At 39.8% G+C, this 27,963-nt stretch overlaps 1 protein-coding gene across 1 annotated transcript in view; it reads right to left on the bottom strand.

Moving 5' to 3' along the window:
• Positions 1-761: 761 nt before the first annotated feature.
• The window catches only part of bckdhb (branched chain keto acid dehydrogenase E1 subunit beta), a 296,601-nt gene continuing 269,399 nt past the window's right edge, over positions 762-27,963 (bottom strand). Inside the window, exon 10 of the mRNA XM_048596906.1 lies at positions 762-1,290. Coding sequence (XP_048452863.1) covers positions 1,261-1,290 — 30 coding nt within the window. The 3' untranslated portion in view covers positions 762-1,260. The remainder of the gene's footprint in view (positions 1,291-27,963) is intronic.

Here is a 27,963-nt window from a genome sequence, read left to right as displayed (position 1 = left end):
ACAAGGCATAATTTAGGAGTGTGATGCCACACTCCCCACTGGCCTGGATGGGTACAGCTCCAACAACATTCAAGAAGCTTGACAACATACTCAACAAAGCAGCCCGCTTGATTAGCACCACCCCCAAAAACATTCACCCCTTCGACTACTGACGCTCAGTAGCAGCAATGTGTACCATCTACAAGATGCTCTGCAGAAATTCAGCAAGTATCTTCCAAACCCATAACCATTTCCATCAAAAAGGATAAGGATAGCAGATACATGGGAACACCACTCCATCTGCAAGTTACACTCCAAGCCTCTCAGCATTCTCACTTGGAAATATTTCATTGTTTCTTCACTGTCACTGGATCAAAATCCTGAACTCCATCTCTATAAGCACTGTGGGTCTTCCTACAGCAAATGGACTGTACTTCACCACCACCCTCTCAAGGACAACTGGGGATGGATGACTGCTGACCCAGGCAATGGTTCCCATATTCCATGAATGAATAAAAAGCAAACCCAACCATTGGTCACAACATGGTTAATTTAAAAATGGAGCCGTCCACTTGTGGATACCTTTATCTCAGACCCAAATGAACGTACATTTTAAAAGGAGCCATTTATCTAGACTTTCTTGAGTTAACAAACAGTGAGTTTATTAGTTACTAAACACGAGAAGAATTAATAACGCAACCCACATACACACCAATTAGAAATAAAAGGCAAGTCGCAACAGATATAATTTTAATAAACAGATAATTAGATCAGTTTTTGAATTATTAAGAGTGGATAGTTGAATGTTGCAGCTGTTGTAATGGAGATTACCAGTAGCAATGTCATTGGTAGCTGGATAGCCAATTTCATAATTTTTAGTTCAGGTTGGTTGAGGTTCTCTTGTTCTGACTCCTTTCAACCATGAGAAAATTCCCGCAATCAGGGCAAGAGTGAAGTCTTTTGTTATCCTGTTTCCTTTGACTGGTTTGCTAGCTAGCTGGCTTCTAGCAATCAGAAGAAGGTTGTTCTTTGACCTGCAGTACTGGGCTGCCTCGGGAACAGTTTCTTCAAAGGGAAAAATTGCAGTTTAGCAAAAATGTCTGCAGTTTAGGTCATAATCTGCAGGGGCTGGCCTTTGTTATTTTTGTCATGACAAGAGATCACGGTCGTTGGTTGGCTTGCTTCTTCCTTTTTTTGAAGGGCTGTTGTTTGAAGTTCTCTTTGTATCTTTAGATGTGACATTCCATGAGTCTCTCTCTCTCTCTCTCTCCAGACAGCCATTTAAGTTACATCCATAGCTATATCAGCCCTCTTTAAAAAAAGACATTTTAGAATTATGAGTTTAAAATATCCATTGCTGTTTGGGTTTCTGACCAGTGGTCATGACAACTGTGACATAATTACTTTGTAACATTGTACCTTAGTTAAGAGATAAGACATATCAGTGTTTTTTCTTGAAAAGTTTGAAGATTTTCAACATAATGATAGCTTAAAATAGAAGTCAATGTTCTCCATTTGCAAGTAGCATAGAGCCATCAGTTATTATGGTTTCTGACTAATTTCCATCACTACCAAAGCACACATCAGAAATGTAGCTCACCACCCCATACTGTCATGTTCACTCACACACGTGCCCACTTATATGCACATAGAGTGGCAGTTGTACATGATAGTCAACTGGGAGAATTTCAGTAGTGTGAACTTTATGAGCAGCATGTATAACACTGTTAATATTGCATCAACTTGAACATTGAAATATCATAACGCACCCTGTGGGTGAAATCTATACACATGGCCTGCAGCAATTCAGGAAGTAGCTCATCGCCAATATCTCAAAGGTAGTTAGTGCCAGTGGCACCCACATTCCATTGGAAGAATAAACAAAAATTTCATTGTGACAGTTTTTACACTGTGTGAACATAACTTTACATCATGATCCCATCAAATTGAGAGTAAACATGGTACATCGGGAAAAAAATGTGGTAGTTTTCTGACATTCCTCCTTTAGAGCCTCTAAAAAGAAAGAACAGAATAAATTAAAAAGAATTAAAGATTGGCAACCAGATAATGACCAAAACCAGCCAACAGTTGTCAAGCATCTGTGTTGCATTCAGTGAATTAATTTATTATTAACAACAATGTTCAGTCTCTGGAACTTTTAGTGCCATCATCCTGTTTTCACAGTTACTGAATAGCTGGAGTCTCAAGATCTCCATCAGAGAAAGTGAAGAAAATAGCTGCTACAGACGTCTAGTCAAATAATCTTTGAATGTGTCATGAATTCAAATGCAGGTTGAGAAGTAATTGCTCAGCTTGCACATTAGGTCTGAGGGAGCAGTTCACACGAGTTGAATCTGTTAAATCAGAAGCCTATCGGCAGAAGACTGAGGGTTTAGTGAAACACTAAGCCCAATGTGTGTAATAGTTCCAACAGTAACTGGCCCACTGTCTGTTCACGTATAAAATACAGTTTAAAATAATTGTTTCTGCTTCAAATAACAATTTTAGAAATCTAGGCTAAATCTATTAGAAGGTTTAACTCACAGTGCACTGAAGAAATATGAGAATCAACTGACAAGTAATTGTTTGGGAGCAAAGGGAAGACCCTAGAAATTCTCAACATTCAGAAATTCTCAATAGTCATCATTGTAGGTACATGCCATCTCTGTGAGCATTTCATTCAAGCTGCACGTTATGACAATGTGAGTGAAAAGGTTAATAGGCAGTGAGCAAACTGAATCATTTGTTTGCACAGTTGGTAATGTCTGGATTGGATGATTTATGGCACAGAAAATATTATTGGGATTAGGCCTGGTATTTTCCTGTGGTGTGTCCTTAAATGACAATTGCCTGCATGGAATATTGTCAATGGCAGGGTCACAACATTTTATTCATATCAAATAAATGGCATCTTTTGAAGATAACTATTAATCGTATATAACTGGATCTGTTTGTCTTGTCTCTTAATGAACTGAAATTGGCCATGGGTTTCTTCCAGCTGTGACTGTACATCTGGTAATTTTATTTTACACTGCCAGTGTTAAAGAAATAGGCTAACATTTTGGTCAAAGTTAATACTTAGTAGAGATAGTCCTTTTTTCTTTTGATTTATGTAGATCTCTCTTGCTTCACTTCAGAAGTTATAGGTAAAAGCTGGAATGCTCAAGTTGGAATGAGGTGGACAAACGTACAGTTTTGCTGCACTCTAATTTTACCCACAGCCCTAATGAAATACAAAATGTGAAAATGAGAAAAGTTGACTGCAAACATGCCTGTTATGACTTACAGAAAGAGACTGAGTTATATGTCTTATAAAGTGAAGGAAAAGGCAAGGGTGTGCAGATACATCCAATTAAATGACAAGTTAACCCGTATAGTTCGACTTCCACCCACTGCCAGATTTTATTCCAATTCATTGTCTTCAGTGAATTGTCTTTGCTTTACAGAGTTGCACAGTAACAGTGATTTGATGACAGTGTTAAACTGCATGGTGATACACTGTCAATACAATTCCAACAGCAGCAAGAGCCTCAGCAGATGCAAACTGGGAGCACAAAAGATAGGTAAGACCTTCTTGGCTCCAGCTTTGTATCTAGATAGAGCCTCAAGAGGGCTCTTCGTCTGGTCACCCTGACAACTGGCCTTCAATCATGAGGGAAGCAGATGATGACAGGAATATTATGACTAATGAAGTAAATAATCAATCATACTTCAGGACCAAGGCAGCAAATGCAATATTCAACTCTTAATATTGCTGAGAAGAGAAAAATTGTTATCATCTTAAAAAAGCAAGCTGTTTCACAACGTAATCTTTACAGATGACCCAAGTTAATGTAATTTTCCAAGAGACGAGTGCACACATTCTTAGAGGCATTTAACATTTCAAAAGGAAAAGAAATCAAAAAACTCAAAAGTACATGTTTGTGCCAATGTTGCTTGGCTTCAGTCTTGCTTTCTGTTGTTATCCCAGCTAAGGCCTCATACACAAACAGTTATGCACATTCTTCAATCACAGATGTGGTTACATATTTTAAACCTCTGACAGTTAACTGATCCCTTATTAAAAGTCACATTTGCTACCCTCCAAAGACAAAATACCTTTTGCATCTTAGTTTCAATTTAGTGTCTACTCATTCTGTAGGTATGTCCCCTGGTGTGAGATTCTCTCAGTAATAGAAACATCTTGTCAATATTTACACTGTCAAGTCCCTTCAACATCTTATAAGATTCAATAAGATCATCCCTCATTCTTCTAAGTTCTAATGATTAAAGATAACTTGTTTAACCACCCCTGATAAGTCATCCAAGGGATCAGCCTAGTGTATCTCCTTTGAACTGTCTCCAGCGTCAGTACATCCTTTCTTAAATAGGGGGCCAAAACTATACACAGTATTCCGAATGTGGTCTCATCATCTCTTTATAACAGGATTTCCCTACTTTTAAACCCCTAAGCAATAAAGGCCAAATTTCCATTCACCTTCTTAATTACATGTTGTGGTGCATGTTAACTTTTTGAGTTTCATGCACAAGAACACCTAAATCCATCCGTGAACGTTTTTGAAGTCTCTCTTCATTTAAATATGAATCTGCTTTCTGATTCTTCCTACCAAAATGAGTGACCACATACTTTACTACATTGAGCTCCACCTGAAAGTTATTGAACTACTCACGCAACCTATCTGCATCCCCTTTCAGACTACTTATGACCTCATCACACCATGCCCTCCCGCCTATTTTTGTATCATCTGAAAACTACCATACGATATAGGAGCGGAATTAGGCCATTTGGTCCAGCAGGTCTGCTCCACCATTCAATCAAGGCTGATATGTTTCCCAACCCCATTTTCCTACCTTCTCCCTGTAACTCTTCATCTATCCATCTATCCATCTATCCATCCATCTAACCATCTATCTATCCATCTATCTATCTATCTATCCATCTATCCATCCATCTATCTATCCATCCATCTATCTATCTATCCATCCATCTATCTGTCCGTCTATCCATCCATCCATCTATCCATCCATCTATCTATCCATCCATCTATCCATCTATCTATCTATCCATCCATCTATCTATCTATCTCTTAGATACACGCAGTGACTTGGCCTTCACAGCCTTCTGTGACAATGAGTTCCACAGATTACCCACCCTCCGACTGAAGAAATTCCTCCTCATCTCAGTTCTAAAGGGTTGTCCCTTCACTCTGAGGCTGTGCTGTTGGGTTTCAGTCTCTCCTACTGGTGGAAACATATTCTCCATGTCCAGTCACCCAGTGCTCTCATTGTTCTGTAAGTTTCAATCAGCTCGCCCCTCATTCTTCTAAATTCCATCGAGTACACACACAGAGTCCTCAACCGCTCCTTGTATGACAAGCCCTTCATCCCCAGAATCAATCTTGTGAACTTCACCTGGATCCCCTCCAACACCAACACATCCTTCCTTAGATATGGGGCCCAAAACTACTCATAATATTCCAAATGTAGTCTGCCCAGAGCCTTGTACATCTCCAGCAATAAAGCTCTGCTTTTGAAACAAATGCTAACATTGCATTTGTCTCCCTAACTGCCAATTTAATCTGACGTTAGCCTTAAGACAATACTGAACTAGTATTTTTGGGTATATTACAACTTCGGATATATTACACTCAGCCCCATCCTCCAAGTCATTTACATAGATGGTAAATAATTGTGGCCCTAGGACAGATACCTGTGGCATCACTATTTTTCCAAACAAAAAAGATCCATTAATTCTGACTCTCTATCTTCTATATGCCATCTAATCATTAATCCTCAATCCAAGTTAATATAAATCACCCTAATACCATGAGCTGCTGTCCTGTCCAATACTTTTTATGCAGGTACATTATCAAGTACTTTCTGGAAATCCAAATGCACTACATCTACTGGTTCCCCTTTAACAACTTTGCTTGCTATATCCTTAAAAACACTTGAATGTTTGTCAAACATAATTTCTCTTCCAAAAAAAGATTGACTCAATTGTATTAAAGTTTTCTAAATGTCTTGTCTGATATTAGACTTGCCGACTAGGGGAAACAACGTCTCCACATCTAGCCTGTCAAGTCCCCTCAGAATCTCATTTATTTCAATAAGGTCACCTCTCATTCTTCTAAACTCCAATGATCGCAGGATCAATCTACTCAACCTGTCTTCATAAAACAGCCCCTTCATATACAGGATCAGCCTAGTGAAGCCTTTCTAGACTGCCTCCAATTCCAGTATATCTTTCTTTAGCTAAGCACACCAACACTGTTCATAGCATTCCAGTTGTGATTTGACTAATGCCTTGTATAGCTTTAGCAAAACCTCCCTATTTTACATTCCATTCCCTATGGAGAGGCTACGACCCGAGGGCACAGCCTTAGAATAAAGGGAAGACCTTTTAGAACGGAGATAAGGGGAAACTTCTTCAGCCAGAGAGTGGTGAATCAATGGAATTCACTGCCACAGAAGGCTGTGGAGGCCAGGTCATTGAGTACATTTAAGACTGAGATAGATAGGTTCTTGATTATCAAGGGGATCAAGGGTTAAGAGGAGAAAGTGGGAGAATGGGGTTGAGGAACTTATCAGCCATGATTGAATGGCAGGGCAGACTCGATGGGCTGAATGGCCTAATTTCTGTTCCTATGTCTTATAGTCTTATGGACAAACATTCCATATGCTTTCCCTATTACCTGCTGATCTTGGATGCTAGTGTTTTGTGATTCATGGAAGAGGACTCCAAAATCCTTCTGTTCCATCCCTATTTGTAGCCTTTCTCCATGTAAATAATACTTAGCTCCTCCAATTTTCCTGCCAAAGTGCATAAGCACACATTTTCCCACATTTTGTTCTATCTACCAACTTTTTTTCCACTCACTTAACTTGTCTACATTCTTCTGCAGTCTCTTTGTGTCATCCTCACCGCTTGCCTCTACATCTATTTTATGTCATCTTCAACCTTGTCAATAGAACATTCATTTTCTTCATTCAAGTCATTAATATATATTGTAAATAATTATAGCCTTCAGCACTGATCCTTTGGCACTCACTGATGCATATTGCCATCCTGAAAATGCTCCCTTACCCCAACTCTCTGTCAATCCTCTATCCATGCTAATATACTACCTCCAACCATGGGCACATATCTTATAAAGTAGCCTAATGTGCAGTACTTTTAAACACCTTTTGAAAATTTAAATATATTACATCCACTGCTTCTTCTTTATCAATCCTACTTACTGTGTCCCCAAAGAATTCTAGTAAATTTGTCAGACATGATTTCCCCTTCATGAAATCATGTTGACCCTGCTTGATCATTTTATATATTTCTAAATGATCTGCTATTACATCCTTTATAATAGACACTAATATTTTCCTAGTAATTAAGGCAATTAACCTATAGTTACATTTTTATTCTCCTATACTTCTTTTAATAAAGGTGTTATATTGGCAGTTTTCCAATCCTCTAGAACTATTCCAGAATCTAAGGATTCTTGGAAGATTAGTACCAGTGCATCTATAATCTCTTTGGATAGTTCCTTTCGTATCCTCGAATGTATCCCATCCATTCCATGGGACTTTTCGGTCTTTAGCCTCATTAGTTTACCAGCAACTTTTCTCTAATGATAGTTATTGTATTTTTTTCCTCTCTTTCTTTTTCCCCTTGAATATTCAGCCATTTGAAATGCTATTAGTGCCTCCTACTGTGAAGATCCTCTGCCATTTCCTTGTTCCCAAATTATTTCCCCATCTCATTCTCAAAGTGAAGAAAGTCTTCTTAAATCAACCTTGTTGCAAACAATCAACTGGATTGTTGAGTGAAGAAAGGGAGTCAGTTCATCCCTCCTCACCTTAAAAGTGAGAGGTATTCTATCTGGAACCATAACAAATTTGTACCAGCACCCAAGGTCTGGTTGTAAGAACAGTATTTCCAGAATGTTAATAGTGTGGGATGCAGCATTGGTCAAGCCATTAAATTCAAAGGGTGATGATAGTATTCTATTTTGTTAGAGACGGTCATTGTTTGACACTTGCAAGGCATGAATGTTACTCCCAACTTTTCAGCCCAAACATGGATGTTGTGCAAGACTTGCTGTATTTGAATACAGACTGGTTCAGTATCTGAGGAGTTGAATGTGGTTGAGATCGTCCTGCAATTGAACACAGACTGAACATTGTAAAATCGTCAACGAACATCTGACTTTATGATGGAAGGAATGTCAATGATGAAGCTGCTGAAGGTGGTTGGGCCTAGAACACTCCCTGAGGAACTGCTGCAGTGTTGTTCTGTGATTGAGATGATTTATCTCCAACACATATCCATCTTCCTTTGTGCTAGGAATAACTCCAACAAGTAAAGAATTTTCCCGTTGATTCCCACTGAGTCCAGTTTTTATAGGGCTCCATGATGCCACATTTAGTCAAATGTAGCCAAGATGATCAGGGCAGCACTCTTATACCTCCAGATTTCAACACTTTTGTCTATGTTTGGACCAAGGCTGTAATAAGGTCAGGAATGGAATGGACATGATGGAACCCAACCTGAGTGTCAGTGAGCAGGTTATTGCTGAGCACTTGATAATACTGTCAATGACTCCTTTCACCAGTTTTACTGATGAGAGATCAGTAAAGCTGATGCATGACATCTACCCTTTAGTATTCTTATCATCTAGACTTAAGTCAAAATTCATTTGGCTTTTTTAAATTATTGTCTCTAACGTTATATTAAAATTATTTAAGCATCTGCGCCCCAAGTCTCTTTGGATCTCAATTGTTTCTAGTTTTTCACCATGTAGGAAGTATCCTGTTTTAACCTTTTTCTAGCCATAGTGGATGATCTCATACTTTCCTTCATTAAAATCCCTTCACCACAGTTTCACCCCTCAATTGATCTATGAATAACTGCGGTAATTTTTACTTCCATCCACAAATTCCTATAGAATGCTGCCTGACTTTGCATCAATGGCTTTTGATCAATAATGCTGAGACTCCAACACACATCCATGTAGGGAAACCACAATAGTCGCATTCTGTCAATTGGATTACCTGCCCATTATTCCTACTCTGTCTCCTGCTGCTCAGCCAATTTCTTAACCAGGTGCAACAACTTACTTTCAGTTCTGGGTGCTTCAATATCACTTAATAGTCTCTTGTGAAGGACTTTTTCAAATACCTTGTAGAAGACTGTATTAAACATATGCGTGCAAATTTTTGTTCACCTGACAGAAATATCAGCATTTTCCTGTCCATTACTTTAGCCACCTCTTCAAAAAAAAGTCGGTCAGATTCATCAAGCAGCAACCTATCCTTTACAAACCTGTGCTGGCTCTCTCTGATCAACTGAAAATTGTCAAGGTCTCCTGTCCTACTGTATCCATCACTCCATCCTCAATTATGGGTCAATACTGATCATTAATCCACTATAACTGGTTTATGGTCAGTTCATCACCAGTTTATCAAAGTTGAGGACCAGTATGTTGCCGGTTTATCTCTAACTTACCACCAATTTACCATTTTTCATTATTAACACACACCCCCAAACCCCAACCCCCAACCACCCCACCCTTTTACTGGGCATTTGGTTCCCCTCTTGACATTCTCCTCCATTCACCCATGTTCAATACCCCTGATATCCCTGCATACAAGAAGTCCTGCACAATGTAGACATAAAGAGTGACTGTTCAATAATGTCAAAAGTTGTGAGATCAGAAATACCTTCTTTGTACTCAATATTCACAATAATGGAATGCACAGCATATGTTGTCAGCAAGTCAGTTTGTACAGGCGTTTTCGACAAATATTCCTGAATTATGTAAATGATGTAATCTGTCTGAGCTCTCAACCACACAGCAAGCAAGCAGACAAAAATGTAACTTTACAATGTTGTTAGTATTCATTTTGCCATTAGCTAAAAGGAATTCAAAAGATTGTACTCAACCGCAAAAGTATACAGCTGAAATATTCCTGAAAGACAGAAGGTCCACATCCACCTTCACAATGCAACAAGAAGTGAAGCAAAAACAGGTCAACAAGGTGAATACTGTCTGTGGAGATTCTGGTTCAAATGTACAAGAAGTTATGAGAGTTGCCGAAATTTGCCTCAAATGCACACAGCACACAATGTTTCCTCACTACCTGTTGGCAGTCTCTTACTGCTTTCTCTCCATAACAAGTTCTGAAGAAGGGTCCCGACCCGAAATGTCAACTTTCCTGTTCCTCTGATGCTGCCTGGCCTGCTGTGTTCCCCCAGCTCCACACTGTGTTATCTCTGACTCCAGCATTGGCAGTTCTTACTATCTCTCAGCATGTTTTTGTTAACTGTGTCTGCCTGCTGGAATGGGATAGTCAGGGGCCTGCTGGGCTCTTTACTGGTTTACACCTACGACCATTTTCACTGTTCTGTTTTCAGCAGTATAGCCTCTTTCTGCGCTGAATGACACTTTGAAATGGAATATATGATCTGTTGAACCTGGTGTTCTGCATACTTCATTTAACGATGCAATAAAACAGCATCTGATCTGTACCAAACTTTGCTTTATCTAGTGTTCATCAGGTCTTCCTTCAGGGAGTTTAGAGAGGTTATACCCTAGATTATGCTTCGATGCAGGTAGATAATGAGCAGTGTGAGTGTCCCATAAAGCTAAGATGCTCAGACATGTTAAAGGAATAATGGATATCAATGACTCGTCTCTACGGCAGATCTGAAATATTAAGTGTCATGATAAATCAAACAGTGACAGATATTTTTTCTCTATTTATTTGTGGGATGTGGGCATCACTGGCTGTGCCAGCATTTCTTGCCCATCCCTAGTTGCCCTTGAGAAGGTGGTGGTGAGCTGCCTTCTTGAACTGCTGCAGTCCTCCTGCTGTGGGTTGACACAGAATGCTATTAGGGAGGGAATTCCAGGATTTTGACCAAGCGACAGTGAAGGAACGGTGATATATTTCCAAGTCAGGATGGTGGCTTGGAGGGGAACTTGGAGGTGGAGGTGTTCCCATATGTCTGATGCCCTTGTCCTTCTAGATGGAAGTGGTTGTGGGTTTGGAAGGTGCTGTCTGAGGATCTTTGGTGAATTTCTGCAGTGCATCTTGTAGATAGTACACACTACTGCTACTGAGCATCGGTGTTGGAGGGAGTGGATACTAGTAGATGTAGTGCCAATCAAGCGGGCTGCTTTGTCCTGGATGGTGTCAAGTTTTTTGAGTGTTGTTGGGGCTGCACTCATCCAGGCAAGTGAGGAGTATTCCATCACACTCCTGACTTGTGCCTTGTAGATGGTGGACAGACTCTGGGGAGTCAGGAGGTGAGTTACTTGCCGCAGTATTCCCAGCTCCTGGCCTGCTCTTGCAGCCACTCTGTTAATGTGGTGAGTCCAGTTGAGTTTCTGGTCAATGATAACACCCAGGATGTTGATAGTGGGGGATTCAGTGATGTTAAACCATTGAATGTCAAAGGACGGTAGTTAGATTGTCTCTTATTGGTGATGATCTTAGCCTGGCATTTGTGTGGCGCGAATGTCACTTGCCACTTGTCAGACCAAGCCTGCATATTGTCCAGATCTTGCTGCATGTGAACATGGGCTGCTTCAGTATCTGAGAAGTCACGAATGGTGCTGAACATTGTGCAATCATCGGCGAACATCCCCACTTCTGATCTTATGGTGGAGGGAAGGTCATTGATGAAGCAGCTGAAGATGTTTGGGCCTAGGACACTACCCTGAGGAACTCTTGCAGAGATGTCCTGGAGCTGAGATGATTGAGCTTCAACAACCACGACCATCTTCCTATGTGTCAGGTATGACTCCAACCACCACAGAGTTTGCCCAGTGATACCCATTCATTCCAGTTTTGTCAGGGCTCCTTGATGCCACACTTGGTCGAATGTAGCCTCGATATCAAGGGCTGTCACTCTCACCTCACCTCTGGAATTCAGCTCTTTTGTCCATGTTTGAACCAAGGCTAGAATGAGACCAGGAGCTGAGTGGCCCTGGCGGAACCCAAACTGGGTGTCACAGAGCAGGTTATTTCTGAGCAGGTACTGACACCTTCCATCATTTTTCTAATGATTGAGAGTAGACTGATGGGGCGGTAATTGGCCGGGTTAGATTTGTCCTGCTTTTTGTGCACAGGACATACTTGGGCAATTTTCCACATTGTCAGGTAGATACCTGTGTTGTAACTGTACTGGAACAGCTTGGCTAAGGGAGCAGCAAGTTCTGGAGCACAATTCTTCAGTACTATTGCCGGAATGTTGTCAGGGCCGGGAGCCTTTGCAGTATCCAGTGTCTCCATTCGTTTCTTGATATCACGGGGTGTAAATCGAATTGGCTGAAGACTGGTATCTCTAATGCTGGGGACCACTGGAGGAGGCCGAGATGGATCATCCACTCGGCACTTCTGGCTGAAGATTGCTGCGAATGCTTCAGCCTTATCTTTTGATCTGATGTGCTGGGCTCTTCCATCATTGAGGATGGGGATATTTGTGGAGCCTCCTCCTCCAGTGAGTTGTTTAATTGTCCACCACCGTTCATAAGTGGATGTGGCAGGACTGCAGAGCTTAGATCTGATCCATGTGGGATCGCATAGCTCTGTCTATCACTTGCTGTTTTTGCTGTTTGGCATGCAAGTAGTCCTGTTTGGTGGCTTCACCAGGTTGATACCTCATCTTCAGGTATGCCTGGTGCTGCTCCTGGCATGCCCTCCTGCACTCTTCATTGAACCAGGGTTGAACCCCTGGCTTGATGGGAAATGGTTGAGTGGGGGATATGCCGGGCCATGAGGTTACGGTTGTGCTGGAGTACAATTCTGCTGCTGTTGATGGCCCACAGCGCCTCGTGGATGTCCAGTCTTGAGTTGCTAGATCTGTGCGAAGTCTGTCCCATTTAGCACTGTGATAGTGCCACACAACACAATGGAGGTTGTTCTCAAGGTGAAGACGGGACTTTGTCTCCACAAGGACTGTGCGATGGTCACTCTTACCAATACTATAATGGACAGATGCAACTGAAGATTATTAACACTGGAATTAGTGTAGATAGGTTGGTGCAAACTCGATGGACCAAATGGCCTTGGCTATGTTATAGGACTCTATGACAAGTTAGTGAAATAGTAACAGGCTAGGGAATAATGAAGAAATTCATTAATAATTTTGTAGGACAAATGACCAGTGTTTTGTTACAGGTTTTGTTCTCAGATTTTGTCTGATAACACACATGTGAATTGTTTCAGAACATTTTATTAGATTGTAGATATAATTTAAAAACAGGCTGTGGTGATATCAATGAAGATAGATGAAAAACAGGACATTCACTGGAGATGAAGCAGAAGGGTTAAAGAATCAGATTGGGAGAAGTAAAAAGGAATTTAACATGACTGCAATAAAAAAAACTCATTGTTGTATTATTGTAAGACCCTGCCCTCTACTAATGATGCACAATAACGTGATCCAATTGACTATAAAAGTACATGTAATTAACTGAGCAACCAAATGCATGTCAACATCAAAGGGCAAAAACACAAGAGGAAGTAAATAACTATCACCAGAGAAAATGTGCTAAGGAAACTAATGGGGCTAAAGACTGATAAGTCCCCCAAGACCTGATGGGATGCATCATAGGATATTAAAGGAAGTAACTACAGAGATAGTGGATTCACTGATAGTAATCTTCCAAGAATCCTTAGATTCTGGAAAAGTTCTAGAGGACTGGAAACTGCCAATGTAACACCTATATTTAAAAAAAAGGAAGGAGACAAGAACAAGTAACTGAGGTCAGTTAGCTTAACATCTGTTATTGGGAAAATATTAGAGTCTATTATATAAAGGATGTAATAGCAGAACATTTTGAAATGCGTATTATGATCAAGCAGAGTCAGCGTGGCTTCACAAAGAGGAAATCATACCTAACAAAGTTATTAGAGTTCTTGGAGAAGTTAATAAGCAGGATAAAGGAGAAGTAGTAGATGTAATACATTTGGATTTTCAAAAGGCATTTGATAAGGTACTACACATTAGGCTAGGTATTAAGTGCCAGTGGTGTTGGGGGCAGTATATTAGCTTGCATAGAGGATTGGCCAACTAATAAAAGACAGAAAGTTGGCATAATGGGTCATTTTCAGGATAGCAAAATAAATTAGTTATGTGTCAATGGGATCAGTACTGGATCCACAATTATTTACAACATATATTAATGCTATAAATGATAAAAATGTATGCAGTATAGTCACATTTTCTCATGATACCAAAATAGGTAGGAAGAAAAGTGGTGAAAATGGCACAAAACATCTGTCGAGGGATATACACAACATAAACAAGCACACAAAAACTTTGCAGATGGAATACAATATGGGAAAATGTGAGGTTACGTACTTTAGCAGGATGAATAGAGCTAAATATTCTTTAAATTGTGAAGAAATGCAGAAAGCTATAGAACAGGGAGATTTGGGAGTCCTCATGAATCGCAAAAAAACTAGCATTCAAGTTCAGTTGGTAATAGGGAAGGCAAATGGAAGCTGGTCTTTATTTGAAAGGGAATGAAATATAAAATAGGGAGGATTTTCTAAAACTATAGAAGGCACTGGTCAGTTGGAATACTGTGAACAGTTTTGGGCCCCTAATCTACAGAACGATATACTGCCACTGCAGGCAATCCAGAGAAGGTTCATTAGGCTGATAACAGGTGTGGAGGGAATGTCTAATGAGTGGAGTTTGTACTATTATTTTTAATCACATGCAGGAAATGGGCATTGTTGGCTGGCCAGCACTTTTTTGTTCTTCTGTTGAGAAGGTGGTGATGAGCTACCTTCTTGAACTGATGCTGTCCGCATGTTGTAAGTTTACCCCAAATGCCTTCGAGAAGGAATTCCAGGATTTTGACCCAGCAACAGTAAAGGAACAGCAGTCTATTTCCAAGTCAGGATGATGAGTGGTTTGGAAGGGAAGTTGCAGTTGGTGGTTTTCCCTCATATCTGTAGCCTTTGTCCTTCTAGATGGAAGTGGTCATGCGTTCGGAAGGTGCTGTCTGAGGATATTTGGTGAATTTCTGCAGTGCATCTTGTAGATAATACACACTGTTGCTACTGAGCATGGGTAGTGAAAGCAGTGGATGCTTATGGTGCCAATCAAGCGGGCTGCTTTGTCCTGAATGGTATCAAAATTCTCAAGTGTTGTCGGAGCTGCACCCATTCAGGCAAGTGGGGGGTATTCCATCTGGCTTGTACCTTGTAGATGGTGAACAGGCTTTGGAAGTCAGGAGATGAGTTACTCACCACAGTATTCCTAGCCTCTGACCTGCTCTTGTAGACACAGTATTTATGTGGTGAGTCCAGTTAAGTTTGTGGAAAATGGTAATGCCATGGATGTTGATAGTGGGGGATTCAGTGATGATAACACCATTGAATGTCAAGGAGTGATGATTAGATTGTCTCTTAGTAGAGATGGTTATTGCTTGGCTTTTGTGTGGTGCTGATGTTACTTGCCACTTGTCAGCCCAATCCTGATATTGTCCTGATCTTATTGTATTTGAACATGGGCTGCTTCAGCATCTTAGTCACAAATGGTGATGAACATTGTGCAATCATTGGCGAACACCCCCATTTCTAACCTTATGATGGAAAGAAGGTCGTTGAAGCAGCTAAAGATGGTTGGGCCTAGGACATTACCCTGAGGAACCCCTGCAGAGATGTCCTGGAGCTGAGATGACTGATCTCCAACAACTACAACCACCTTCCTATGTGCCAGGCATGACTCCAACAAGTGGAGAGTTTGTCCCATGACTCCCATGGATTCCATTGCGGTTTAGAAAAAACAGGAAACCCTACTGAAACTATATATTTCAATAAACAAGACTTTTTTGGTGACTTGACAGGGTAGATGTAGTAAGGTTGTTCTTCCTCGTGGGAAAGTCTAGAACCCAAGGATATGATCTCAGAATAACAGATCACACATCTAGACAGAAAGTGAGGAGGAAAAATTTCTTCTCCAAGAGAGTAGTGAATCTGTGTAACACTTTACAGCAGAAGGTTGTTAAGATTGGGTCATTAAGTCTATTCAAGGCTGAGATAGACAGATGTTTAATCAGTAAGGGAATTAAGGGTTATAGGGAAATAGCAGGAAAGTAGGGTTGAGTTAATCACATCAGCAATGATCTGATGGTCTAATCAGTATTTTTCCATCAATAGAGTAAGTTTATTCGGAGAATAATCTGAAGTATTGTTAACAGTAAATTTCATTCATTTAAACTCAGCAGCAAAGCTGTGGCCTTGTTCAATTAGATCAAAAAGACCTAAATAACTGGCACGCAAAATAGAAGTGAGCCAAATTAATTAGGAGCGGCTGGCATAGCGGAGAGGAAGTAATGGATAGAAAAAGATCTTGTAACCATTCCTGCTAGAGGACTTTTGAATAAGCTCATAAATGACGTATTTAGCACCAGGATCGGCATAGTAACATGGTCTTTGACAAATGTACACTGGTGACCCAGTGATCAGATTTTAGCAAGCATGCCACCAGGAAAAGAACTAACCTAAGTTACTCTTAGGGGCATGAACGTGAGAACATTTTACTTCAAGTATTCATCTTTGCACAAAACACCATTATAGCCCAACATATTCCATCATACACCAAATATAAGATACTGATGCTGTTCCATAAGCATTTTCTGTCTTTACTATTACACAAACAACACACAAGACATCAGCAGTATTTGCCTATTGATATGAATTGTAGATTAACAACTGAGCTGGAAATGTTCTGCTTCTTCATTTCTTTCCAGAGGAATAGACTATATGCAAAGCTTTAGTCACATTGTTTATTCAGCTGACAAACTGAATTAAAATAGAAAATCCATTGCTTTTCAAATGCTGCCCCTCTAGCTGCATTCAACAGAATCTTTGTAGAAAAGAGCTGGAACAAAACTTATGGTAACTCTTTCATTTCCTAATACCCTTTTGGATAAAGGATGTCCTCCTGTCAGTGTGAATAGAGCGGAGAAAAGTGAAACCGGTTTGATATTAAACAAATCACTTATCAGTGCCTTCTGTGAATTTTCACATTAAGAGTAATGTTGTTGAGCAGGAAGTACAGCTGATTGGACCAGATTATGTTCTCACAGGCCAACAAAAGGGTACTCATCCATGCCCATAGAGTTTTCATGGGCTTTTCAGTCAAAACTTAAGGTGATCAGGCATCTGTCCCAGCATGGCAGCCTCTAAAGGGGATCTGTGCTGTTTGTCAGATAATCAGATTGAAGAATCCTGACCAGGACAAGCGCAATCCAAACCAAGAAATCTAAGTTGTAATATTTCACTCAGTGTAAAGACAGTAACATAAAAGCATTGGTAAGCCATTTAATTTCTTGAGCCTGCTCCACCATTCTAGATAATGGTTAATTGTCTATTTCAGCGCCATAGTCCCATGATATTCCTACAGCCCTTCATGTCATAGTGACAAAAAACCTACTAATCAATGTCTTGAATTCACTTTTTCACTCAACTTCCACAGCTCTCTGGTGCAATGAATTTCAAAGTTAAAATGTAAAATCAAATAAAGAAAATGAAATAAATTGACAGGAAAAAATATGAATTGTAATAAAGAAATAAAATGACATTTTTAAAAATTATTTTTAATCTCCAACAATAATTAAAATCTGAAGGAATGAGACTCCACGTTTATAAATGAAAATATTCAATGACAGAGAAGACTTAGCACACCATTGAAAATTCATTTGCACTTGAATAGAAAAGCTTTAATTTTAACAGTGTCCAGCGGATAAATATCACAACTTTATATCATTTATGTATTTGAATGTCGAATCTTTTGATAAGATACCATTAGGAAACCTTGTGAGGATAAAAGAAATTTCCTGGTTTCTTCATTTAACTGCACATGTTTGGGTACCAGAACTTGTTGATTTATTCCAGGATAATGCTGAGTCCTGCAAGTCTCACTGTTATTCTGCACGCAAAATTATTCATTGCATTATTACAGTGATCATTCATCACTGGCTGCAAAATGTTAGGCACGTCCTATGACAGTGAAAGGCACAATATAAATGTGAAAGCTTTCTTTTGAGTGGATAAAAGGGGAATATTAAAACAATGACAATGACCATGTTCCAGTGTTTATATTGGAATAGCAATCTATAGTGACTTAATAAAACAGCATTGAGTTTGCATAACACTTACGGTGTATCATTTGCAACCACTTGTCATTTTCTCTTGGAATTTGCAGTGCTTGCCTGCCCATATACAGAGTTCATATATTGAGGAGTTCAAACCAATCCCTTGGTTCCTGAGAAGTTACTTTTTAAAAAGTTCAATAGTGGTAACTTTTTGGCCTGAAGTGCACATGGACCCTTGAAGAACACAGTACTCCCCAGTCAATTGATATAGCAGCTGAAACTACAAGGCCAAGTCATAACAGAGGAACAAAAGCGTCCTATTCTGGTTTAGCAACTCACCACCACAGACCTGTCTGCTATATGATATTTATCCTAAAACACTGGAGCCCGAGCACTTTACTGAAGAAACTACCAGATAAAGGAATATTCACATGCAGTCAGGTTTTCATCATTTTACTGAGCATTCAGCTGTCCGTTGCCTGAATAAGGATGGCACGCAAAGAGAACTTCCTCAGAATTTAAGAACATATTTCTCAAATTCCATTGATCACTTGTTAGATCTCAGCTAGACTATTCTGAACAGTTGTGGCCACACATTATAGGAAAGATGCAAATGTTTTGCAGAGAGTGCAGAAGTGATTTTACTAGAATGGTTCCAGGAATGAGAAAATTCAGCTATGAGAATAGATTGAACAAGTTGGGACTGTTCTCCATGAAGAGACTAAGGCTGACAGGAGATCTGATTAAGGTTTTCAAAATCCTGAGTGGCCCGAATAGAGGAGATAGGGTGAAGCTGTTTCCACTTGCAAAAGAAACAAGAACAAGAGGGTATATATTTAAAGTGATGAGCAAACGAAGCGAGGATGATGTGAGATGAAAGATTTTTCACACAGAGAGTAATTAAGGTATGGAAATGACATGGAGGTAGGTTCAATTGAGGCATTCAAAAGGGCACTGGAATTTTTTTTGGATAGTAATGTTGTGCAAGGATGTGGGGAAAAAGCATGAGATTAGCAATAAATAATAAAGCCAGACAGATAATAGAGCTGGTGCAAGCACGTTGGGTCAAAAGTCCTCCTTCTGCACAGTAATAATTCTGTGATGCTGAGTGTAAAGTACTGCTGCATTATCCAGGAGTCATCTTGAAATAGACATTTTAGCAGATTTAGCAGAAATAGCTATGACACAGAATGCTCTCTTTCTGCACGTGCATGGGCTCTGCATCATATTCATAGGCAGCGCATGTAACTTTCTTGTGCATGTGTGCAAGTAGGTTGAGTTGCTGATTCATGGAGTTTAGCGCTGGCTACTGCAATACTTGCAGGTATAACTTATTTACTTACTTAATTAAACATTAATATTCTTTCCCATAATGCATGCTGTTGGCTACTTAGAGATGTATCAACATTATAGCCATTGTAAACACAGCCTGAACAAAGTGCTATAGATTCTTATTTCCGTCATGAAAGTGTGAAACTGCTGGAAGATGTCAGCCGCTCGTTTATAGAATCTAACGATTTATATTAATGGATTTAAAATTAGGTAGGTTCTGTACAGAACAGATGCTTTGCTCAATTACTGCCCAGATGAAAATATGCCTCAGTGTAAAGTAATGTCTTTCAATGGCAATGCAGAATTTACATGTTCACAATATGTACAATCTAATTTGACCAACAACTACTGGTATTGGTTTAATACTTCTAAGTAGAAAAAAATTGATGCAAAACAGTTATTAACTTCAATATGAGACTACATCAGCTTCCAGCAAAGGATGTATTCAATGTTTGTAGCTGATCCATTAGGTCAGTACGATATTTAAGCCTACAGTCCTGACCCAATCTGAACACTGACCCATTATCAGCACTAGGCAACGCTGGCTGGAATCACAGATACAACTTTGTTGCCTCATTTGATCCCAGTCCTTCCACAATTCACACATGGTACTGTGCAGTACTGGATCACATACATTGCACATGAGCCCTTGGAGAAATTCTCAACCCATGGGCCTTCAGCACAGAGAGAAGGCTTGTGTGATAAGCTGCAGCGGGCAAACAGTGAGTGCCAACTTCAGCTCCAAGACTAACAGTACAGCCGTTTTGGAGTCAATCACATTCACTGTTTGGCTCAAACTCTTTTCTTAAATGAATAATTGACCCTTTGACTGCAGAGACCCCAACTGACAGCATTAGCAGTGATGGGCAAGTGACATGTATTTGAACTGTCAATCAAATAAAATGAAGAAGGTTCATTACTGCTCAGACTTAATAAAAGTGCACTGCAGCAACTTAGTGAGGCTTCCTCGACAGCATCATCCAATCCTGCATCCTCCATTGCTAGAAAGATAAAGGAAACAGGTTCATGGAAACGCCACTACTTCTGAGCTCCTCTCCAAGATTCTGATTTCGTCAATTACCCCCACTCACTTAGCCTCTCGAAATCTCCTTCAAGCATTTTTGCATTCATCTAACAACTCACACTCCCACCTAGCTTAATGCCATCTGCAAGCTGGGAAATATTATATTTATTCCTCATATTCAAATAATTGATCTAGCATGCGAGTGGCTGGGGCCCAAACACAGATGCTTGCAGTATTCCATTGATCAGAGCATGCCATGCTGAGAATGTATCTTACCACCAATCACATGTGCTCTCATTTTCTTCATTTAATCTCTTGTGTGGGGACTTATCTGAAGCCTTCTGAAAATCTAAATTGACCACATCTGTCAGTTCACCTTACTTAGTCTTCTAGTTACATCTTTAAATAAGCTCCATCAGAAATGTCAGATAGCTGTTTAATTGTAGACATTAAGTTTTGTCCTTTTCTCTAAACACTCTTACCATCTGCTTCCCCTACTTTGCCAACAGCACAAATACCACTATTTTCTAGCCCCCTTCAGTTCTGAAGAAGCATATTGGACTCAAAATCTTAACTCTGTTTCTCTCTCCTCAGATGCTGTCAGACCTGCTGAATTTCTCCAGCAATTTCTGCTTTTATCTCAAACCTCCAACATCCACAATATTTTGCTTTTATTGGGGGTCAAGGGTTATGAGGAAAAGGTACGAAAATGGAATTGAGGATTATCAGATCAGCCATGGTCTCATTGAATGGCAGAATGGGCTCAATAAGCCAAATGGCCTAATTCTGCTTCTAAGTCTTATGGCCTAATGGCGGGAGTTCTATTGTGTTGTTGAAACAACTCTGACTTCCTGAGTGAATTATAACACAACATCACCATCATGTGCAGGAGTTGGAGTTTATGTTGGATTTTCCAGAGGCAATCAATGAATTAATAAACAAACAGGCTTATTAGAATAGTCCAAATGTATTTAGAACAAGGCAGAATTTAACAGAATGGATTGCAAGTAAGTGGTGGGCAAGAAACAAGGAAGTGGGGACAAAGCTCACTACTGGAGATGCTGGAACTCTCTACTTCAAACATAAATTGCTGGAAACAGCAGGTCAGTTAGGATTTTGTGGAGAAAGAAACAAAGTTAACGTCCTGTGATGATGAGATGATGAAGGGTGTTAGAATGTTTCTGACTCCTCAACAATGATCTCAAACTCTCAAAGCTGAACAGATTCAAGGGGAAGACCACTGAAGACTGTCTGCCTATGGTGTCCATTCATGATGGAACATTGAACGTGAAAAGCCATTGGGAAATACTGGAAGTCCACAGTGGATCTTTGAGGTACTGACAAAGGGATTTAGGCACTGCAGTAGCCTGGCACAGTTACAGTGGAGGTTTTATGAGTACAAGCGAACCAGAGGAGAGGACCTACTCCCTGGGAGGGCCAGGTTTCTGTATCCCTGGAAATGGTGATGTTCTTCCACCACATCATCTTCCTGAATCCTTCCTTCAAGTCGACCAGGGACAGAGAGCTGAAGGACCACCTATGGAACTAGTGAGGGATGGGAACCTGCAAATGGATCGAAGGAGGATTTATAGTAACCATCTTAATTGTTTTTCTTTGACACTTAGGATATGTTATCCACATCGGGGGAACAACTGGATTCCTAAGGCCAGGAAAGAGGCTACCATCAGGGAAGTGACTATCAGTGTCAAGGGGCTGTAGACCTCCGGCAGAAAAGGCAGGTAGATCAGGTTGTTGCTCAGCAAGTGCATGCCCAATTCGAGCTATCCTGTCTCCAGGTTAAACCTTGTGGCTGATTCCACCCAAGGGATATTCCAAAGAGATGTTGCATTGTGTCAGGGTTGGACACTTCAAATGAGACAGCCTTCCCTCACCATTGCCATCTGCTGCTGGAGGTTCTGTTACACAACCTCGCACAGACTGTCATCTGGAGATACAGATAGTGAGAGTAGATGCTTCAGGGTTGTTTCCATCACACAGCTGGCAAACAACCTCTCCCGCACCACGATTGTTCAGGGATAGAAGGGTTTGCAAGTTGACGTTCAACCTGAAATAAAAGCAAGATAGTGTCATTGCTGGAGATCTGAAATAAAAACAGAGTGCTGGAGAAATTTAGCAGGTGTGGCAGAATCTATGAAGAGAGAAAGAGAGTTAACACTTTAAGTTCTCTATGACACTTCTTCAGAACTTTGCATTAACTCTCTTTCTCTCCACAGATGCTGCCAGACCTGAGTTTCTCCAGCAGTTTTCATTTTCAACCTGTACGGTCACACAATGAACTTCCATTGGTCATCATATCTCAGGTGGGAGTCAAAGCCTTCGCTTCTCACTCAGGCATAGGGACACTACCTACCATGCCAGAAGAGCTACTGCAAATCCAAAAAATGCAAAAAAAACTTTAAAAATACTTTCCCAATAAGGCATAATGGTCTACTTTTAACAAATCCGTATCTATACCTGAGAAACAGGTACAATAAAGACCAAATTCATGCATGTTGTCCATGGTTAATCTTTGTAAAACTGAAAAAATGTCAATCCGAAAGCTTAAGTGGAAGTTTTGAACTATAGTAACTGGAATTAAAACTCAGGTTTTTTTTTTAAACTTAGAGCTTTGCCTGTCCTTAGAAGTTCATTTATGTGCAGTTTTCTCATTGGAAAGCAGTTCACACCAACAGCTTCTCTGAAAAACCTAGATATAAATGAACATACTACATACCTTTATTTAAATGTCTATTTTCTCACAAATCATCCCCTAAGGTGCTTCTCAGGAGCGTTCCTGATAAAAAGAATTTTGACAATTATGAGCCAAAAAACGACACATTAGGATAGATGACCAAACACATGGTCATACAAGTATATTTTGAAAGGTGTTTTAAAGAAAAGGTGTGAAGCAGAGAGAATAAGGGAGGAAATTCTAAAGTTTGGAGGCAAGGTAGCTGAAGATATAACATGAATGAGAGGTGAAGAAAGTTAGAGATCCAAAAGAGACTAGTATTATAGGATAGTTGTGTTCTCAGCACATTATCAGGCTTGGGATGTTTACAGACATAAAGAAAGGTGAGAGCAAGGAGGAATCTTAAATTCAAGTTGTTGGTGGACTGGGAGCCAAAGTATCTGAGTTCAGAGAGATGGGCAAATAGGGCACAAGAAAGTTAGGATAGAGTTGTGTATGACCTCAAACATGTGGAGCATGGGAAGCCAGCCAAGAGACAAATGGAAATGTTGAGTCTGAAAGTAACAAAAACATAGATAAGGATTTCAGTAGAACATGGGCTGAGGTAGGGGCAGAGACAGGCATTGTTACAATGGTGGGATTCAGCATAAAGCACAGTTAATGGTACTATCCATTTATTGACAAGCTAAAGGTTCACGGTTGTATTCGTTGTAATACTGTATTTAGTAAAACATAATATCTTTATAAGTGATGTTATATGCTTCCATATTCTGTTTCAAAATTTGCTGATTAGGCATTCAGAGTAAACAGCAGTGGAAGTACGGAAATGTAGTATTTCTTTACTAGGCTTACATCCAACATTAAGAAGAATGGAGCAATTTAATCTTCACGTGCACATGAAATATAGAGACAGAAAATATTTGGAGAGGATGTACATCATGTAGCCAGATGCTTTGAAGGCAAAAGGGTTATTATTTTACATGTTAAGAGAAAGGCTTTTTGGTTGTCTGTGTACACATCATAAAATGAGAACCTGGTTTCAATTAATGTTGGAAGAACTGAGGGGAAATTGATACACTTGAGAACAAATTACAACAAACACAGTTTATTTGACAATATTCAATTTGTGGCTTTAAAAGCTAAGTTTATGTATTTCAGTTGTAATGCTTGTCATCAGGTGAGTAACTTATGGATATGGGTAAATGAGTTTCTGTTTTAAGTTGAATCAGACATTTTCTGCACTCAGACAAGCCGAAACACTGAAGGAAGAAATTAGTTGAAGGAAATCTTCTACAGCAGCATGCTTTATAACAAGAAACATATCTGATAACAACTCCAAATAGACTGCCTGAGGTGGGTTCAGAAGCCAGGATGGTCTCGGAAATCAGGGTAATAGAGTGATGGGAGACTGGGACAGGGTAGCCTTGGAGTAAGAAGACGGATTGAAGCAGATACTGTAGAGACAGGAATTTGGGATTCAGAAGTGGGATTCCCTTACCAGTATAACTTTTGGTCAGCAGTACCATTAAAGGAGTTGCTATTACTTACTAGTGAAATTAAAGCTCTTTTCATCTCTGGTATTTCTAGTGAAAGTTGCTCCCCGACTTCTTTGCATTCCTCTGTTCCCTGATCTCAGTCTTCATTCATTATCTGTTTATTGTTGCCTTTCGTGATCTCAGAATTTCTCATTAAAAAAGCTACTGTTGCAGAAAGGTGAGCAACAATATTCAATGACGGTAATCCAACTTTGACAAGGTAATTGCAACAATATTTATGACATAAGGTGATTAGATGTGACAGGATCAGATGTCGCATGATCAAATGCAATGAGGCCAAATATCATGTGATCAGACAATGTGTGATCAGATATCATGTCACATGATCAAACTGTTGGAAATTATTCCAAACAACATTCCCTTGTTTTCTTTTGATTATGGGAATGATTTATTTAACCACACAGTCCCTTTAAAAGAAAGGTGCATGGCTCTGCAGATGCAATGATTTAAGGGAGTTACGCAGCTTAAAGATAACATTGCTTCCAGCTAGAATTTACAAATTTAGGTCACAGCTACATTTAGAGAAGTCAATGGCTACCTTGTGTGATGGAAAATGTTCCTGCTACACTATAAGCAAAACTAACAAATATAATGTGAATTTTACTTGTTTGAAAAACAAACATTATTCATAAATGGAAAAAAAGCTGGGTGGCCACATGAGAGGTGGGTGGCCCTACAGGTAAAACATTAGCTTTTCTGGGAAATAACTTTTTTTGCCCTTGAAACTATCCCTTGACAATTACTTTTGTCCATAGCTCTGTGTTTTCAACAGGCTATTTCTGTCCACTGAAATCACATCATTTTAGAAGATAGGCAGTGTCACTCAGATGAATTCAGTCACAGTCGAATGAGAACACTTCCACATTTGCATGGGTTGAGTTGGTGGCCATTGTGAAGAGAGGCAGGGGATGAGAAATCTAATGTTCTACCCCATTGAGGCCAAATTTAAACTATTTGTTTAATCAATTTTTATTTATCTCAATTAAGCATTAATCCCTGCACCTCCCGCCACAAACAACGCTCAAATGCTAAGATGAGAAAGCCTTGCATTGTGATGGATTCAAAGCCAACATGAACTCCAGTTGAGAAATACTAATGTAGCCATTTATTTGCTTCGAGTCAATTTGAGTAGGGTTGCCTTAACTGACTGGACAGCAATACTAGTTTGAAAATTTGGTAAACAGAAATCAACTTGAAAACAAACAGCAGAGGTTTAATGTTCCTTGTTTCTTGTACTTTTCTCAATAATTATGGTAGCTTAAAGCTAACATACATAACCCTGAGTAAGCAGTAGATATTGATTCAGTTTGTAGTAGCTTTTTGTATAACTGAACAAAAGTCACTTGAGAATTGGGGAGGTAAAGATGCAAGCTCAACATTTCTGAATGGGAGCGGATGTGACATTCATGAAAAGAAATCACCCTTAAACCACGGAGAGTATTGAGCTAATATTCACGGGCGTGCAATTTGTTTCAACCTGAAATAGACGGCATGTTTGAAATATGTGCCAGAAACCAGCAATATGAGGCTCATTCAAAACGAGTGCTTGAATCTTAGCAGCACACTGTTAATTAGCTGCAATAATGGGTCCGACAGAAACGGATCACCGGTTTCACGTGGTCATAGTTGGTACGCTCACAGCGCTGTTAGAAAGGAACAGTGAATGAACAGTGATATAGTTTCAAGTCAGGACAGTCTGTGGCTTGGAGAGGAACTTGCAGTTGATGATGATCTATGTATCTGTTGCCCTTGTACTTCTAGGTAGTAGAGTTCATGGGTTTGCAAGGTTCTGTTGAAGAAGCCGAGGTGAGTTGCTGGAGTACCTCCTGTAGATGTACACACGGAGCATCAGCAGTGAAGGGATTGAATGTTGAAAGTGGTGGATGAGATATCAATCAAGCTAGTTGTTTTGTCTTGAATTGTGTCAAGCTTCTCGAGTGCTGTTGGAGCTGCACCCATGCGGACAAGCATTATGGCGAGCAGTGCAGAATGTGCAGTGATCACATATTGGAGAGCTTGCATCTCATTTTATATTTGTAAAATGGACATGACACAAACATACAGCTAGACCATTGTTCCACAACTACAGCCCACAATTGTTAAAGTGAATCAAAGACTGACTAAAAAATGATCATTGTCGTCATGATTCTTCCAACATGTAACATTTTTTAAATTTCCGGAACATACATACAAGTGATTAGGCACAGGTCACAATCAATTTCTGCAATCATTATATGTAAGGGGATTTGCTAATCCAATTTATTGTAATGTTACACAAACAATCTTGGAGAAAGAAAATCAATTTCTTCACTGACTGTAGATGGAATGCTAAAGATTAAAATAAGCAAAAAAATTCAGTGTGTTAAGCACTGACTTTTACATCAAAGTCAACAAGGAATTCCTGCTGAGTTGCACTGTTCTCTCTGCCTCTGTATTCATTGCTAATAATTGGGATATTAAGTAAGGAGTTGACTGGAAATGCAATGTCAGGAAATTCAAATAAGGAGAGTAAAGAAACAACAGAAGAAGTGGAAACAGCAATAATAGTATCATTACACAAATGAGCCTATCAATGCACTTCTCAGGTTGTCACAGAATGCTGCAATCTGGGCTCAGATGCAACATTCAGCAGATGGAAGGTAAGCTTTTTCCAACTAGGCTTAGTGTCCACTATCACAAACTAAGGACTCTGCCAGTAACTGTCTAGGCTCTGTCACATTGCTATTGACATTGGCAAACAGAGTGAGAGAATACATGATAAAGTTTGAAAAATGGCAATATATTATTACGTGTAGACTGTATTAATGGAACAGTGAATGGATTACTCTATTCTGAGGCTGCTATTATTAAAAAGAATGTTGCAATAGGTTTACTGACACTCAGAGCAGTAACCCAAGTAAAGAGACATGTGTCGCTGATCATTGGTAGAGAGCACAAAAATGCAAAACCTCATTCTGAAGATTTTTACTTGTAGATACAGTAATAGTGTGATGTAGGGTTGAGTAAGAACCTTAGCCCCATTTCCCAGCTCCATAAAGCCAATAATGGAAAAAAAACCTGGAAGGTTAGATTTTCATTCCAGGTTTCTGGGTTCCCTAGGAGGTCGGATGGATGATCTGGAATGAGAGCAGCAGATATGGGTTGGACCTGGGTCCAAGCACTGTGCTGTATTGCTATTTAATTAAAAAACAAATGAAACTAAGAACATCTCTCTTCCTTACCCTCCTCACACTCGCTTCCACCCACATATCATGCAGGTCC

The sequence above is a fragment of the Rhincodon typus genome, chromosome 5, assembly GCF_021869965.1.
Source record: "Rhincodon typus isolate 14 chromosome 5, sRhiTyp1.1, whole genome shotgun sequence".
Lineage (NCBI taxonomy): Eukaryota > Metazoa > Chordata > Chondrichthyes > Orectolobiformes > Rhincodontidae > Rhincodon > Rhincodon typus.
Note: the sequence above shows the minus strand (reverse complement) of the source record. Positions and strands in the feature narration are given on the sequence as shown.